We start from the raw sequence: 17941 nt of genomic DNA on the forward strand, positions 1-17941 counted from the left end.
AAAACAAAAAGGAAGAAGAGCCCAGCCCAGCCCAGCCCATGTCGTGTCGTCTTCCCCAGTCCGCACCCAACCCAAACAAGGAGGAGGAGAAAGCAACTCCACTCCGCCTTCCGCCGCCGCCGCAACACCATCAAGAAGATGGCGGCGGACTCGCTGCTGGACATGTCCCTCGACGACCTCATCACCAACAAGTACAAGCGCCGCTCCCGTCCAGGTCCGGCGCCCTCTGCCCGCCGCTCCCACTCCCGCGCCGCCACCCGCTCCGCTGCCGCTCCCTATCACGCCATCACCTTTCAGGTATAGTTTCTCTTTCTTTTTCTTGATTTCTCGCCTGACCCAACGACCACGATCTATTCTTCCTAGGCGCCGCCCACGGCCTACGTCCACCCGACGCCCGCGGCCAACGTCGAGACCGGCACCAAGCTCTACATCTCCAACCTCGACTACGCCGTCTCCAACGAGGACATCAAGGTACCACCACCCGCTCCTCCTTTTTCTTTTTCTTTTTCTTTTTCTTTTTTCCCCAAAAAAAATTACTATAATCTCAACTCACCGTACCTGGATAGCTGCATTAAACTCTTATTGAATTGTCATCTTTATATTCCTCAATTCCCCCATCTTTTCATTTCACCAAACCAATTTTGCTTATTATTTAGGGTACATCCCTACACACACTCACAACTTACCCTTTTCTTATGGAAAGGAAAACCACAGCTTTCTTCATTATTATACTCTTAAGCCCACCTACAAAGCCTCAGCTTTGTATCTTTCCAGACATTTAGAGCACTCATTAACCTTTTTCACAATTTAATTATTGTCTCATTCTCACTAAATTGCTCTACAATTTGCTGCTTACTTTACTCAGGAACTCTTCTCTGAGGTTGGCGATGTCAAGCGTTACTCTATTAACTATGACAGGAGTGGAAGATCCAAGGTTCCAAACCCCACCTTTCTTTTTTCTTTTACTTAATATGTGTCACTCTTTTTATGTTAAAATGCTCATTACTCATACCCTGTTTTGCCAGGGAACTGCAGAGGTTGTATTTTCCAGAAAATCTGACGCCCTGGCTGCTGTTAAGAGGTACAACAATGTGCAGCTGGATGGCAAACCTATGAAACTTGAGCTCATTGGTATAAATATTGAGCCACCACCACCTGCTATTTTTGGTTTCGCTGCACCAGCTGGATACTTCGATTTTCCTCCCAAAAGGTTAGTAGCTTCCATATACAGCATTGTTTTTCTCTCCCCATGAAACAATTAACTCTCAAAATTAACTGCTAAGGCCTTGTTTGGCACAGCTCCAGACAGTAGATTTGAAGTTTGTATGATAAATTATAGTGTTTTAAAATTTTAAAATTCATCCAAAATGTGAACAAAATGATTTAACTAAATGTTATCAACGTAATCGTAGATCCAAATTTGTGAAGCTAGGAATACCCAACTCCAAGAAATCTTGGATCCGGAGTTGTGCCAATGAGGGCCTAAGATAGACCTGCTCTGCTCTGTAGGCATAGTCTATAGTAGTACATTTAGTTTGATTATTTATCTGCACAAATAAGTAGCAGCTGATAATGTCTGCCAGACAGAGGTTCCCCGATCACCAGTAAAGTTTGTACAGTTAGTCAGGGTTCTTGTTCTTGCTAATTTGCTTGGACTTTTTTTAAAAAAAAAGTTAACAATGGGGTTTTGACAAGACTGAACTTCAAAAGCCGTTCTTCGTGGAAAATCTTGCCGTACTTTTGAGACAAAATTTGAGTTTACGAAGTATGTTCTCCTGGGACTCAAATTTGTGAGCTCGCATTCAGCATGATAGACACATACCACCAATCTGCGTTAGATTTTGCAATATGGTTTGTTTGTTAAATTACTTGAACTACCTATAAATCCTGAAGAAACTGGCCAGGTCGTCTTCGTAGGTAGTCTTGAATTCAAGATAACCAAATTTTGCCGAAACTAGGGGATATTTTGAACCGTGGATAGAGTGCCACTGGACTGCCTTGAAAGTCCAAGCAGGGCAGGATCACCTGAGACATGTATCCCTTTTATCTATTAAGAATCACCTGGAAACCTTGTTTCTTGCCTCAATGTTACCTGCAGATAGTATGCCCTGGCCCTATTACAGATTTACAGTGTCTATCAAATGTGGAGTGAGACTGAACTTGAGTATATCCAAATACCATTTTAAACTGTTTACTTTTCCAGGGAACCATTTAAAATTGTTTCGTTATATGATATTATGAATCAACAGAATTGCACTGTGTTTTTTTAAGCCTAGTTTGTCAGGAAGATTCTGAGAAAAACATGTCCAGTGCTGAAATTTTCAGTGGACCTGCAGGGGTGGAAGAGGATGGCCTCGGGGCAGGGGCGGATTTGGTGGGCGTGGTCGGGGTCATGTGGGTCGTGGGCGAGGGAGGGGAGACCGTGGAAGTCGGAAGATTTCTGCTGAAGACCTGGATGCTGACTTGGACAAGTACCATGCGGAAGGAATGCAAATGAGCTAGATGACCCTCACGCTTTGTTGCCTTGCCTTGATTGAATTAGGTAGAGACAGGGGGACAAACTAGTAGGCCTTCCTTGGTCTCCTTGTTAGTATTTTGTAGGGATAGATGCAGACCAACATATGCATACTCTGTTTAGATGGTGTCATAATTTTGAGCAGGGAATGGTTACGCTTAACCTGGTAGGTAGAAGCTAGCTCATAATATGTAACACGGAGGGAGCACAACTTTGAACTTTTAGCTAGTGTTGAACTTTTAGCTAGTGTGGGACTGTGGGTTGATGGACACACAAGCAAAGCATGCATGCAGCTTGGCAGCCTGGCAAGAGGATTGAATTATGTGCTGTTGTAGACAAACAGAATAGAGAGGTACAGTAGAGTAGATGCTAATGAGCGAGGAGTATGAGGTCGAGCATGTAGGCCTCCAGCTGGAGGGCCTCCTTGGCCATCTCTCCCATGCAGAACCCAATGGAAGCCAATGCTAATGCTACTCCTTGATCTTGCTGCTGCTGCTGTGACAGGAACGACCGCACCAGCATCTCTGGTGCATCCTCGTCGTCACAGCAACAGGTGTCACTGCCGCTGCTGACCCGGATGCCGGCCTCCAGGTCCTCCTCGTCTCTGCTGCTGCTGCTGCTGATACGACTGAGTCGGAGGAGGAGGTCGGCGCTTCGCTCCAGGGATGCGGAGACGAGGCAGTGGAAGCGCTGCGTTGCATCCTCGTCTGCTGCTGGTATTGGAGTTGGATGTGCCTGTGTGTAGAGGTAGAGCAGCTGCGCCATCCTGCCAAGGCTCCCCGCCACCTTGTGGTAGCAGCTCGCCGGGAACGGCGGCGACCACGGGAAATGGGGCTCGCCGGCAGCCTCTGCCACGCATCTCTCCAGCAGGGCCACCTGCTCCTGCACCGCCTTCACCTTCACTTTGGTCGTCGTCTGTCGTCCCCGACTGAAGCAGCCTTTGAGTGCGGCGAGGCAGCGGTCGAGCTGTGCCGTGGCCTTGGTGGACGGCCTGGCGGCGGGCTGGAAGACGAGGTCGGCCACGATGATGCAGGCGAGGCCTATGAAGGTCTCCACCAGGCGTGCGACGGTGAAGGCCATGGGCGGCTCGTCGTAGCGGCGGCCAACGATGATGATGCCAGACACCGCAGCTGCTACACCCCCAGCGCCAGCGGGGCCGTAGGCACGACTGCGCTTGAGGAAGCCGGCAGTGAGGATGAGCCAGGGGAGCAGGGCGAGGAAGCGCAGCTCCATGCGATCGATGACAAGGCAGGCCAGCGCGCCATATACGGATCCGAGGGCGGTGCCGTGAGCACGCGCGATGGCGAGAGCCCAGGTCCACTCGCGGCCGTTGGCCATGGTGGTGGCCACGACGAGCCCCGACCAGAAGCCGTGGTCGCTGCTGAAGAGCAGGCCGAGCAGGACGGCGAGGCCCAGCGAGAAGCTGCACTTGGCCGCGGCCACCAGCCTCCTCCTCATGGTGCTTCTTGTCGTTTGCCGAGGGCACTGGTGTTTCTTCTTCCTCGTCTGCTGCGGTTGCTCTTCATCGTCGTCTTTTGTTGTTGCTGCTGGGATCACCTTCACTTGGGAGGCAGCAGCGTCTGAGTGTGCAGACACAGACAGCAGCAGCTTAGGTGGACGTTGGGGCGCCGGATGAGATCCTTGGAGGAGGAGATCCAAGCATAAGAAGAAGAGGAAAGGAGCCAGCTGCTGCTGCTGCTCCAGAGCACCAACAGAGACCGGCGCTAGTTTGGCCATCTCCATGCTGCCTGTGCCTGTGTTGCTGCAGCTGGGAATGCGTTTTGTGAGCAAAGCCAGGCGTACATGGTCGGTAGCGTGCTGCAGCCATGTTGGTGTCGTGCAGATGCTGCTGATAGTGTTAGTGTTAGGCCAACATGGCTGCTGCAGCATGTGGGTGCAGGCCATCTCCATCCCTCGCAGAGGCATCTCGATCAACTCGTGCAGCCGCGCACAAGCTTGTTCGTCGTCGTCATCCCACCTGCTGCTGCACCACCGTTTCAGCAGCGCCGGCATTCGCTCCCACTGCAAGTCACCCTGCAATATAATGGCATATGCATATAGTTACTTAGTTAATACTAATTAATTTTAGTATAATTAACTTGTAATTAATCCTACTAGCTGGGTATCGGTATCCTAGCTAGTGCGGTTGCTGACGCTTGCTTTCTGACTGCGCCGGATTCCTTGGCTTCTAGTGGATTCAATTCATTCTAGATTTCTAGTACGTCCTAGTGGCTTCTAGTGGCTTGCAGCTCGTGGGGTCACTCACTGCACTAACTAGCTAGTGTGACTCGCATCTCTTTTCGGCAAGGGCCATGGGGTAAGATCTCATATAGTATCACTCGATCATCATATCTCATATGTAACTAATTAGCACTACTAGATTCCGACGACTCTTCTTTGATCGGGCCATCTGCATGCATGCATCTACTATCTGGAGTATACTGATTTGCTGAACGCATATAGTATACATACTTGTGCGGAGCTTATGCGGCGGAGGAGGAGGGCGCCGGCGGAGGCTGCTCGGTCGGCCTGCGACATGATGCACGCGGCCACGCACTGCCGCCGCCGTCTGCGGCAACGACAAGATGATGCTCTCTCCTCATCATCACCTGCAGCCTCGTCGCTGGAGAAGTGCAACTGGAAGGCGTCGGCCAGCAGCCTGACCCTCTCCGCCGCCACCTCCAAGTAGGCGAGCCTCTTGTCCGTGGCGTCGCGCGTGGCCAGCCTTGGGCAGGGGAGCAGCACGCCCAGCAGCGCCGCCACCACCCCGAGCGCCGTGCACGCCACCACGTTTGCCGGATGCAGCAGCACCGCCTCCGACCGCATTCTCTCCTCCCTGAACCTCGCCACGTATATGATGATGATCTGCCCCAGCGCGATCCGCTTCGCCACCGCCCCCGCCGACCCCGCCACCGCCACCGCGAACGTGCTCAGCGCCACCACCGCCGTCGTCGCCAGCACCGACTCCCCGGCGCCGGTGCGGTGCGCCAGCCAGAGTGGCAGCACCGATGGAACTGCGCCCATGGCCGTGGCGTGGACCGCGCTGAGGGCGCTGCGCAGGGAGCTGCCCAGCGTGGCGTCGGTGACTACGATGACGGTGACTACGTAAGAGAAGGCCGGGAAGGTGAGGTGGCGGCGGATGACGAGCGGAGCGTAGATGGAGGCCACGCCGACGATGGTGCAGGCCAGGGCCGAGCGGAAGCCCGTGGCGAGCGAGGACCGCCACCGCCGGCGGGGCTGCAGTACGTCTGGAAGATTATTGATCTGCCTCTCCGACTCGGGCGGCATGATAATTGGTTTATGGACGGCGCCGCCGGTGGTGGCCGCCGACGACGGTGGCATTCTTTCTGATTCTAACTATATATTAGTCGCTTGGCTTGTCTGGCTTATTAGTTACTTATTGGCCCATGCATGCAATGCAATGCATCGTTTGCATCGTACGTATATATATAGGATCGGTGCGCGTCAGCTGCAACTGCATGCATGCCATCTTATTGATCGACCTGTTACTGCTAGGTCTCTGCACGTATCGATCTGTGCTCCAAATCAATTTATAAATAGTAAAATGGAAATCAGCCCGCAGCGTATATAAATAAATTAACAAGAGTAAAGTAGGAGTTTGTTTCTTTCAACCATAATTAGTGGCCACTCTTGCCACTCCACTGCTTTTGGAGCTAGCTGAGCTCATCGATCCTCTATGACATGTATGCATGCATCCATATTGATGTCGATCGGTCATCTCCGTATACTTTATTTTGTGTAGTGTATGAATTACAAGGAAATTAACCGTGCAGTGCCTTCCACCTGGACGCGCACGGCCGGAAAGAAAAGAAAAGAAACGTACGTGTGGATGCTAGCAGCAGGTCATGCACGATACATATATGGTACTTCTATAGTGTAGTGCGCAACTGCGATGCGGCGAAAAGATCGCCGATCAATACAGTATAATCCAAACAAGAAGACCACCGGAACACCGGAACATTGTAAGCTAGAGACCATGCATCTCTGACTCCTGAGGATCAATGCACGGCCGCAGGAGGGCATGAAAGGTTGAAATGGTATATATGCATCTCACACAGTCATACTCCACCATGCATTAATTATCAAATCTTGCAAGGTTAATTAAAGAGCTAGCGCTAGACCTGCTTAATTAATTACAGCATTTTTAAGGGTCAATAAAAAAATACTCAAGTATCATCTCAGTCCCCTAGCTCACAGAGTCAGTCGTCATCTCTCCCCGATCCCTCGGCGTGCTCTGTGGTATATATAGTGACCACAATCTCACGGTGAGAAAAGTGACCGAGCAATATCATCTACTGAATGTTCCACTATATATCCTAGCTAGCCGTACGTGCAGCAGTAGTGCGTGGTGTAGTACCCCTGCAAGTAGTACGTACGTTACGGTCGATCGGTGACGGATGGCCCTAGCTGCAGCCGGAACGGCATGGACAGCATCGATCGATCGCACGTACGTACGTATAGGCAGCTTACTTTGGCCCTTGAAGTGCGTGGAAGGGGCAGGGCATGCTTTGTGAATGCCCAATTCGTTGGTACCTAATTTCTTCCACTGCGCTCGGGCGCGCGCCTGCATCATCTACACTACATATACTTGTTTTTGCACGCATGTTGGCCGGCATACCTAGAACAAAAGTTGGTTAAAGCTATTTATCGATCGATCGAGCATCGATTCCATGAATTTTCCACACACCCACACACATATATACAAGCAGCTGCTAGTTTTGTTACCATAGTGCAACTTGCACACAAAATGCTAGCTCCACACTTTTAGTGCAAATCCCATAGACATGTTAATTGTGGCTAGCTCTGCTGATCTCATCGCAATTTAATTTGCAGCGTGTTTAGGCTTAGCCTTATTGGCCTAGACTTTTAAGTCAGCTTATTGGCTTATATAATTTATAAGCCGGGGGATTTAATATCCTAAGTTTAGTGGTAGAGTCATACATCTACCTTACATAAGCCAAAAAAAACTTCTCCAACCTAGCTTTTGGCTTAATAGTGTTAGAGTGACTTATGGCTTAAAAAAAGCCAAACGAATAAGCTGCTTGTTTTTTTAAGCTTAAGACTTTTCGGCTTATAAGTTGGCTTATAAGCCTAAACAAACACTGGTAGAGAAAACCATCTTTGGTCGGTCGACCCAAATCCACAATAGTCCCAGTTCCATTAAAAACCGGGACTAAAAATGATTTTTAGTCCCGATTAATAAGAGGAAGATCTTTAGTCCCGGTTGGAGTTACCAACCGGGACTATTCTTTAGTCCTGGTTGGTAACTCCAACCGGGACTAAAGTTCATTTTTAGTCCCGCTTGATTCCATGTCAGGCCGTGTCAGGGCCCTAGAATCTTTAGTCCCGGTTAGTAACACCAACCGGGACTAAAACCTATTATTAGTCTCGGTTGATGTTACTAACCGGGAATAAAAATCAAAACACACTATATAATCCCTAGTACCGATCCTCTTTTCCCGTCCACACAACAAACTCCTCCCTCTATCTCTTTTTTCCTCTCTAACTTCTTATCTCTTTCCTTATCTCTAACTCCAAGCTTCTCCTTCCTTTTTTTCCTTCACTCCACAGCGAAGAAGCAAACGTGCACGAGGGCGGGCTGGCCGGGTGGCGGCGCGGGGGGCCGCGCGGAGGCGGCGCAAGGGGCGGCGCGGAGGTGGGCTGCGCAGCGGCGGCGGTGGGCGGCCCGCGCGGCGGCGGCGGCGCGGCGCCGGCCGGCCGGCGCGGAGGGGAGGTGGGGAGGCGACAGTGGCCGTCGGCCGGATTTTCCTTTTTTTTTGAGATGTGAATCTGTGATGTGTTTTTTTTGCGAGATGTGAATCTGTGATGAATTTTTTGAACCCTGTGATGTAATTTTTTTAAGAGTTTGTGATGTATTTGGAGATGATCTATTTGAGGATTTAAGGATTTGGAGATGTTCTGTGATATGTGATGATTTGGATTTAGGAGGGGATGGTGTGAAATCAATATTCAATGTTAAAAACAATGAAAAAGAGAAAAAAAGAAAAAATATCTTTAGTCTCGGTTGGTAACCCGGTTGGTGTTACCAACCGGGACTAAAGATCGATTTTTAGTCCCGTTTTTTGAACCGGGACTAAAGATAGCGATCTTTAGTCTCGGATTCATAGTTCCGGTTAGAAAACCGGGACTATAGGGGGGTTACGAACCGGGACTAAAAAGCAGTTCTCCACCAGTGAAAGAGGGCCTTAGAGTTATAGACTATTCATTATTTATCATGCACTAATCACTTAGGTATATACATATGAACTCTTTTAATTTCAATCCAGCTTAACTGTTTAAAGAACAATTAGTTATAAATACGAGCACTATTCGAGCACTGCCCAATCCATTTGTCCATGGACCATCCCGACGCCTAACGTGTCGGCACCGCATGGCATCAACCGATGGTCTCAAGCGCTGATGACCGAGCAAAGATAAGAGATGGCGATGCAGCATCAGCCATTGGTGTAGGAGTGGAGCCCGAGGAGCTTCTTGGCGATGAGCACGGAGACCAACATAGTCATTAACAAGGAGGAAGAGGCGGTGTGGTCACTAACGAGGAGCAAGAGGCCACAGAGCATGCAGGAGGCTGTTAAGCACGCAGGTGGCAACGGCGACATATGCAGGAGGAAGCCGAGCATATCCTAACCAGACCTTAACCCTAGTCATCTCCGACTGTCTATGCGAGCACTTTTTTCTCATTCTTTTCTTTTTTAAACTGTTTGAGCCATATATAAGGCTAATGGACTAATGGTCCCTTCTGGCCCATATGCCTAAAATAGACCCATGCTAGCACGACACAACCCGTCTTCTTACTAGGCCATGTCTAGGCTCTGACCACGGGTCATGGGCTAGCACAACACAACCCATTTCATTAGCAGTACAAAAAGAACCCATATAGCGTTGGGCCAGCCCGTTAGTTTATCCACCTAGTATGGAAAAAGGGTGTTAATTTTAAAAGGAAAAAGTACGAATTATCCCCCCCCCGAACTATTGCGGTAGTACGATTTACCCCTCTAAACTACAATACCGGACATTTAACGCCCCAAACTCTTAAAACTGGACGAATTACCACCCTAACTCGATTCGAAGCAGTTTTTATCCTACGTGGCACACATGTGGCGATACAGTCAGCAAAAACAAATAAAAATCGGTGGGCCCCACCTGTCAGTGCTTTTTTTTCTCTCCTTCTCTGCCCCTCACCCCTCTCTCTCTCTCTCGGTGTGAACAGAGGAGGCGGCTGGCGGGCGGCGGTCAAGGAGCTAGGCCAGGGCAGGTGGGGGCGGAGGCGGCTGCCGGCGGCAGGCGGGTGGCGATGGAGGCGGCTGTCGGTGGCGGGCGGGGGGCAGAGGCAGCTGGCGGGTGGAGGGCGCAGCGGAGGCAGCTACCGGCGGCGAGCGGGGGCGGAGGCGGCTGCGGGCGATGGGCAAGGAGCCGAGGCCGATGGCAGGCGGGGGCGGAAGCGGTTGCCGGCGGCGGGCGAGGAGCCGAGGCTAGCGGTGGGCTGAGTAGGCTGCGCCGATCTCCATCCCGCGAGCTGAGTAGGGGGCGCCACCGTCGTCTGCTTCCGCCGCATCTAGGTGAGCACCCATTCACCACGCACACCCTCCTCATCTCGCGACGACGACGCCTGACAACTCTGGCTATCTCCCAGAGTTCGTCGCTCCTGCCTCCGTTTCCCGTGCCAGTTCGTCGAGCTCCTTGTTCCGCCCCAACTTGGCCTCCACGGCATGCCAGTTCGTCGAGCTCCTTGTTCCGCCCCAACTTGGCCTCCACGGCATGCAGCTGCCGCCCGGCGGCACCTTCCACCACCGACACCACCGGCTACAGGTGCCGGCGCCGCGCCTGCTCCAGCCCAGCGCTGCCCGTCCTCACGCCGCCGCCCACCTCCCCGCCCATGCACACTGCCCCGTGAGAGAGAGAAGAGAGAGAGGAAGAGGGGAGATGAGTATGACAGATGGGACCCACATTTTCTTTACTAAATAAAATGCTGGCTGGATTGCCACGCGTACGCCAAGTAGGACAAAACCGCTCTGGATTGGGTCGAGGGGAGTAATTCGTCCGGTATTGAAAGTTCAGGGTGAGTAATGTCTGGTTTTTGGGTTTAGGAGGGTAATTCGGTCGACCACGATAATTCAGGGGATAATTTGTACTTCTCCCATTTTAAAATTTATGACCTTAACTAGCTTCAGGTCTAGCTGGTTGGTGGCTAACTTTATCGTAAGTATGACAAGGCATATAGAGTGTAGCTAGGCAAAACCTTAATCAAGAAACTTTGGCTCAATTTGACCAACATATGGGACAATGATCAAACAAGACGTCTAAAAGTCAATAGCATTATATATATTTTTTAAAAGGATATATGTAGTATAGTAAAGACATACATGCTAGTAGGTATAGCAGCTAGCTAGCCATATTATATAGTAGTAGGTGATCACTATGATGTTTGCTTGCCGCAATCATGGGTGGTGTCGTCATGCTTGGCCTTGCGCTCTGCCTCGGAAGACGTACTTGAGTCGTGTGAGGCGGAGGTGGGGGATGTCCTGTGGTGGAGCCAGTCGATGATGTCGCGGAAGACGGCGTCGATGTTGTGAGGGAGCTCGCCGGAGGTGAGGGCGTGCCACATGCCGGTGTAGAGGTGGAAGGTCTTGTCGGTGGTGGAGGCGGAGCGGTAGAGGAGGTCGCTAACGGAGGGGTCGGTGACCCGGTCGGCGGCGCCGTGGAGGATGAGGAAGGGGAGGGAGACGTGGGGGAGGATGGTGGACTCGATGAGGATGCTGACGCGGAGCAGCTCGTAGGCGGTCTTGAGGCGGGGCCTGCCCTTGTAGCACAGTGGGTTCCCTCGGATCTCGTCTCGCTTCCCCTGCATCCTGTATGCCAGGTCGATCACGTCATTCGTCGGCACCACCCGCCACGTTGGTATGATGCTTGTCATCACCTTCAGCACGCTCACCACCATCGGGTGCGGCCGCATCTCCTCCGCGATCTGCAACCACATGTTCCGTATCTATATTTAAATGGGAAAGAGACAGTCTGTTCTGTTATCTAATTAATCTAATCTAATCTAATCTTGGGGACGAATAGAGTGAATGATTCGTGGAAGCATGTGGCATAGGCGGGCAAAAAGAAAAAGGAAAAGTCAGAGTCAAAGGTTAAGATGGAGTTGAACGGACCTTGCACATGGGGGCGACGAGAATGGCGCCGGTCCAGAAGTCAGGGCGCAAGCGGTGGAGAAGAAGGGCGACGGCGCCGCCCATGGACTCGCCGAGGAGGAATCTGCGGCGGGGGAAGGAGGCGGTGGCGGTGGAGAAGAAGGAGTCGCAGTCGCGGACGAGGGCGTCGAGGTCGGGGACGTAGCCCTGGAGGCCGTCGGAGTGGCCGTGGCCCTCGTAGTCGATGCCGTAGACGGCGTAGCCCGCCCTCGCAAGCCGCTCCGCCGTGCCGCGCATCGTCACGCTGCACTCCACCGCGTACCCATGGCACAGGCAAACCACGCCTCTACTGCTCTCCTTGGGAATCCACGCGCAGGTGAAGAGCCGCATCCCTCGCGAATTCACCACCCAATCCTCCGAGTAATCGTACCCACCCCCATCGCCGCCGCTGCTGCTCATCGATCGATAGATATTCCTGCCCTGGCTACTACTGCTACTACCACCACGGCACCACCTGGACCTGCACCTGGCTTAGCAACTTAATTAGCAGATGCAGCTGTAGAGGGCAGAAGTACTACCAAGGAAGGAAGGAAGAATTTAAAGGCAGGCAGCTAGCAGCCACGGCCGAGCCGAGGATTGAACAACGAATTTGAAACAGAGTAATTATAATAATCTACAATCCTTCGTTGAACCCGCCCGCGCGCGCGCGGATAATCAATTAATTAATTGATCGTTTTAGAACGTGCACGTAACACGTCGCGTGCAACATGTGGACACGTACGTTTTGGGGGCGACGACCGATCCATATATAATTCCCTCAAATTAATCAACGACTTCTATATATTATCGATCTCGCTCTTTATTGGTATTTCTTCTTCTTACTTCCTTAATTAACTTAATTTGGCCCTCAGAAAACAATCTACTCCACAAAACTATATAGCTATAGGACGGACGTATTCTAGTATATTGCACCATCCCAACACGTACATCAGACTGCTAGCTTGATATATGCATCTCTCATTCATTTATGACACATCTCTATACGTAAACTATCTACTCCACCTCTGTATACCTGCCTATCAACATCGATCGTCCGCCGGCCTGTATATGGTTGATGCGTATCTTCCACAACAGAAAATCAAATCCACGTCTCGTTCTTGCAACCGCACAATAGTAGCACGAGCACATACAAGAGGTCTCCGTCCGATAGCTCGATGGATTGTACGCTTAACGCCCCCCAGCTTGCTCACAAAATTTTAGCACAAAAGAAAAACAATCTATAAAATATTTTATACTTCACCTATCGACTTCACTGGGGTGTTTGCACTTTGCACACGCCATGAGCAAGTTGAATGCCTCTCCCTGAAACCCCTAAAATCAATTATTACTATACAAATAATTTTTACAAACAACTAAAACATATTTTCGCAAACGGCTAAGTGGCCCGCCCCTCCTATGTGTTTGTAAAAATTGGCATCTTCCTAATCGGATAGCGCACTCTCACGTGAAAATCCATTTTCGCATGCGTATCTGAGATCGCATCCGAAAATCTATTTGTGCAAACAGGCAGGTTAGGCTGGCCAAGTGCAAACTTTTTTAAAAAATAAATAATTCTATATACTTAATAAAAAATACATAATGTTTCCCGTATCCCGTAATTATTTTGGTCATCTCTTTTTCCTCGCCACTTTTCTCTTTTTTTCGCCTCTCGTTTTCTTCGCCGCTTTTTCCTTTTTTCCGTTCCACTCGCTCTTTTTTCTTCACCTTAATTTTCTCCATCCGCCCTTTTTCTGTCCGTGGTTTTTTCGTTTTTTCTGTTTTTTTCGTTTTCTTTTTTTTTTGGCCTTACTTCTTTTTTTCCATCACTCTACGTTGTTTTTTTACACGCGGGTAAGGATTCATTTTTTACGGTTTTTTTTTGCTGGACGAAACACTAGCACCCGCGTGGCCACAACAATCTTTCTACCCATACGTTGCCTCCTTCAATTGATTGCAAAAATGATTCCCCACTACCCCTCACTATTTCCCATGATTTTATTTTTACTTTCAATTCCGCTTTTATTTACTAGATTGATTCTGTATTTAAAAGTCACCTTTTTATCCCGTGTTTGATAGATTCGCTCCAATTTTGATAAAAACGGAAAGAGCATATTGACTATATAAAAACTCTCAACCAATTTTGGGAGATCGAAAAAGATTCAATCAGATTTGATGGAAGGATCGATTCTAGCATTTTACGGGCATGAGACGTCTTCCGAGATTGAAGACGGCAGTCAACTATGCGAGTTGGGTCTACATTTTCACTTGTGGGCTAGGTCAAAGAGAGACAGGCTAAGCAGAGGGAGGTAACGGGTTGGGATGAGACTGAAAAAGGAAGGAGGTAGCGGCCGGGCTGGTCTGAGACTGAAAAGAAAGGAACTTTTAGCCCAAAACAAAGTGAGACTGAAAAGGAAGGAGGTAGTGGCCGGGCTGGTCTGGGCTGAAAAGTAAGGAAATAGGCTTTTAGCCCAAACCAAAGAGTATAATGTATGTGATCCAAAAATGGTTTTACCCGTTGCAATGGCCATTTTTTCTAGTAAACACAAATGATTGAAAAATGCAAGCCACCTTCACCGCACGAATAACAACATCATAGAAATTCCAAACATTATAACAACATCGAGGTACTATATTTATTAATGAGGTTAAGTCGAAACGTATATTTCTAGGACATTGATTAAGAACACTCCTCCCCTGATCCAATCTAACTATACTATAGTGTATCAGGGTGTTAATGAACCCTCGATCAGGCCGGCATCCAGTCGTCCCTCGACTATGCTACTATCGTCATGCAGTTAGAAAAGCTAGTGTGTCTCTCTATTTAAGAGAGCATAGAACAAAGTCCAACTCAGATTCTATTCTATGCCTGTTACCCATGGTGCTGGTGTCCTTGACCGAGGGTGCATAGAGTGCAAAACCAGTGGCCTCCAACGGTGATGTGCCGAAGCCCGAAAACACCTGGAGCCACATCGTACCGGGTGGTGAGGGTGAAGATGATAGCGTCGATGCCGATCGAAACCCTGTACGTGAAGATACACCCCTAATGCCCAACCCAAAAGGTTGAACCAAGTTCCCATCTTTACCTCCAAAGGAAAAAGTCCACCGCCTTGCTGCCACTAAGAGGACTTGAAGAGTGGGGGGGGGGTAGTCAGATAGAGAAGGAAGGAGGGAGAGAGGTGGGAGGATGGTTTGTAGGCCCCACTATTTGTTTAAAAAAGAAATTATAATTGGGCTACCATGTGGACGCCACGTTAACAAATGCAACTGCCAATACTGCCCTGCCCTGATTCACAAAGGAAAAAAATCCATTTTAACTCGTTGGGTATGATTCGTATTCATCAACCGTAAACTTGGTATAACGACTACTCCAATTGGTTGGATCGTAGGGGCAATGATTTACTTCACGGGCGAGGTCTCTAGTTCAAGTCCAGGCGTTCTCCCTCCATTAAACATAGGAAATTTAACCCTAATCCAGGGTCAAACAAAGATACTTGTTAGCCTAGTCCCATGTGTACCCGTAGCTAAACTGGGAATGATTTTTTTGCTTTTTCACTGAAGTACTCTTGCTTTTGAACTCAGCAAATCCCTCCTTTTCCCTCAACAAAGATCTTTAGTAATCCGGGCTAACTTTTGTCCATAAACCCCGCGTAAGAAGTAAAATGACAAGGGTGGATAATTCTTATAATATACTAGTGGACAAGCTCTAGGGGAATAATCTCTTTCTTATTTCTTTCCCATGAAGACCAGGAATGGGCAAATCAAGAATTTTACTTCGAATTCCGGACCTCAACATCCTGCTACTCATGGTGTTTCACGCTAACTATTAAAATCGGTGCAAAATGACTCACACGGCAGTATTGACTCTCATTGTTTCTAAACATGCACACGTCACGTGCAACATGTGGACACGCGATCCATCCATGTCAACTCAAACCCCTAATTCAGTTCTCTCAAATTAATCAACTACTCCTCCCTTATACAACATTATCAGTATCCCGATCCATCTTTTGATACTACAAGCAAAACGATACTGGTCCCACCTAGTATTCGAATTTTCATACTATCTTGATCTTACTATTGATTTTCGCATGATTTTACGAAATTTTAGGTAGTATCCCAAAACTACGATCTCTATAATCCCACCAAATATTATTTAAAATAAGGTGGATTAAAATAATATTATATGCTTTAATTTATATAACATATTATCTATAGATATTATGTAAAAAAATATGCACTTTCGAAAATCTGATAATCTGATAGTATTCCGATCCTCGATAATATGATATTACAAATAAAAAAACAATTCTACCTAGCTAATATCTCCATACTTATTACCTTGCTGGTTCTCACCAGAAAAACAAACAAACAAACTATACATATTCTAGTATGCATATTGCACCATCCCAACATGTACGTCCCTAACCGCCTAATATAACGTCGACCTGTCACACTATAGAGCTAACACTTGATGCATCTCTCATCCATAAACATCTCTATACGTAAACTACCTTTGTTATATATGCCTATCAACATCGATCGCCTGCCAGCCTGTAAATAATTATAATTAAGAAAAAATGTCCATTATATTTTTTCAAACTTTTTCACTGAAACACTTAACCACCTACACAATTTCATGGCTCATTTTTACCCCCAAATTGTTAAAAATGGTTTACCTTACTCCCTAATGATATTTATCTTGTTTCGTTTCTCTTTATATAGGTCATATTTTACAATGAAATTTGGTGAGATTGATACATATGCATTATAACTTATCTCTCAGCATTTTCTAGAATCTTTTAATCGTTGTTTATATAGGTTGGAAGCTTTGAGACCATTTTAAACATAGAGATTTAAAATTTTAAGCAAATAGTCAAGAAAAATTTTCAAACTATTTTAGAACTTTGATAATGGTCTCATATATGGCTGTACAACATTTAAGCAACAAAGAAAATGTCACGACTGGAAATAACCCAACGGGCGTTCCTTACGTGCATGTATTATTCCTTGTCCCAGGAGGCAAGGTACACCAAAAGTTGATACATTTCAGAGTTTATCAAGCGGAAGCGTAAATAATTAATTTATTACATGGGTGGCGAAGGCCCAGCACACAAGAAGACAAACGAAAAACAGCAGAAGACTAGGGCGACGACCACAGGCGCTTGACGGCAGGCACGAGCTAGACACCAAAGCCTTCATCTTCCAGGAACTCTTCTTCTGGGTTTGGGAAAAATTGAGCAAGACTAAGTACAACTACCGTACTCAACAAGACACACCCACAAGTGCAGAATAAATGCAAGGGAGTACAAGGGAGTTATAATATAGGGGTTAAGTTTTGCAGTAAACAACATTTAAAAGTCACTTAGTTGCCCAAAGCGATTTGGTAAACACGATCCTAGAGCTATACAAGATTATTAATCAAGGCCGTGAACCCACATGAACCTGCCTTAACCCAAGGCCTACGATGATTCAGACCGAACTGGCAACCCGAACCTGGGTCCCAGCTCGTCCCAAGCCAACCCAGGCCAACCATTCCACATTTTAGTTGTTAAGCAGGTTTTAAGAATTTAAAACACTAACTTGGGTACATTGCTCGGCTTGCCCATAACCGAGGGCGCGGCTATTCGAATAGGTTATACTCTGATCAGAGGTGTACATCTTTACCCACAAGACACATCTTCCTCACGTGTAACCACGTGCCACATACCACCACGGTATACGGACGGAAGACGTGACATAGTTTCCAACCCATCCTAACCATAGACAAGAGTACCAACCCAACCCCACCTATGGCCGGAACCTCCGGGACAGGTAGGCAGGACTGAGCCCCTAGCAGCAGGACACCAGCCCTGTGCCATGACATCTCGACTACCGGGCCGCAGCTCGTGTAGCCTTCATTTGCCCTAGAGATGTCCATCGACCCCCGACTTCGTCCATCTCCATCCGTGTACTTTTGTTTATAACCAGACTGAGCCACAAACTAAGCCTTACCCACTAGACATGTGGAAGTACGGTAGTGCTTTGCAACAGAGGCCCGAAGACCGGTCCTTATATGGCCGAGGTGCTACTATCAAAACCATGCACCCCGAGCCCAGCCTAAAACCATTTTGAGGATTTTGAATAGAGGGGGAGGTGTGAATCCAATTCCACAATAATCCAACCATTCCATAGTGCCCAGGTGATATGAATATTCCCAAAGTCTAGAGTTGTAAAA

General features: G+C 48.3%; 3 protein-coding genes across 3 annotated transcripts; 1 reads left to right on the top strand and 2 right to left on the bottom strand.

The window, feature by feature from the left end:
• Positions 1-36: 36 nt before the first annotated feature.
• Positions 37-2650, top strand: LOC127754739 (THO complex subunit 4A-like). Its single transcript, XM_052280301.1, has 5 exons — positions 37-297; positions 364-471; positions 866-934; positions 1026-1210; positions 2337-2650. The coding sequence occupies exons 1-5, from the start codon at positions 139-141 to the stop codon at positions 2500-2502; spliced, it is 687 nt and encodes a 228-aa protein (XP_052136261.1). The 5' UTR covers positions 37-138; the 3' UTR covers positions 2503-2650.
• A 234-nt stretch (positions 2651-2884) lies between these two features.
• LOC127754071 (uncharacterized) lies at positions 2885-5857 on the bottom strand. The gene is made up of 2 exons (XM_052279535.1): positions 4988-5857; positions 2885-4549 (listed from the first exon to the last, which is right to left on the bottom strand). Exons 1-2 carry the CDS (start codon positions 5855-5857, stop codon positions 2885-2887), a joined length of 2535 nt encoding a protein of 844 aa, XP_052135495.1.
• A 5001-nt stretch (positions 5858-10858) lies between these two features.
• Positions 10859-12357, bottom strand: LOC127754166 (caffeoylshikimate esterase-like). Its single transcript, XM_052279639.1, has 2 exons — positions 11710-12357; positions 10859-11522 (listed from the first exon to the last, which is right to left on the bottom strand). Exons 1-2 carry the CDS (start codon positions 12145-12147, stop codon positions 10974-10976), a joined length of 987 nt encoding a protein of 328 aa, XP_052135599.1. The 5' UTR covers positions 12148-12357; the 3' UTR covers positions 10859-10973.
• Between the last annotated feature and the right edge of the window lie 5584 nt (positions 12358-17941).

This window comes from Oryza glaberrima, chromosome 11, assembly GCF_000147395.1.
Source record: "Oryza glaberrima chromosome 11, OglaRS2, whole genome shotgun sequence".
NCBI lineage: Eukaryota > Viridiplantae > Streptophyta > Magnoliopsida > Poales > Poaceae > Oryza > Oryza glaberrima.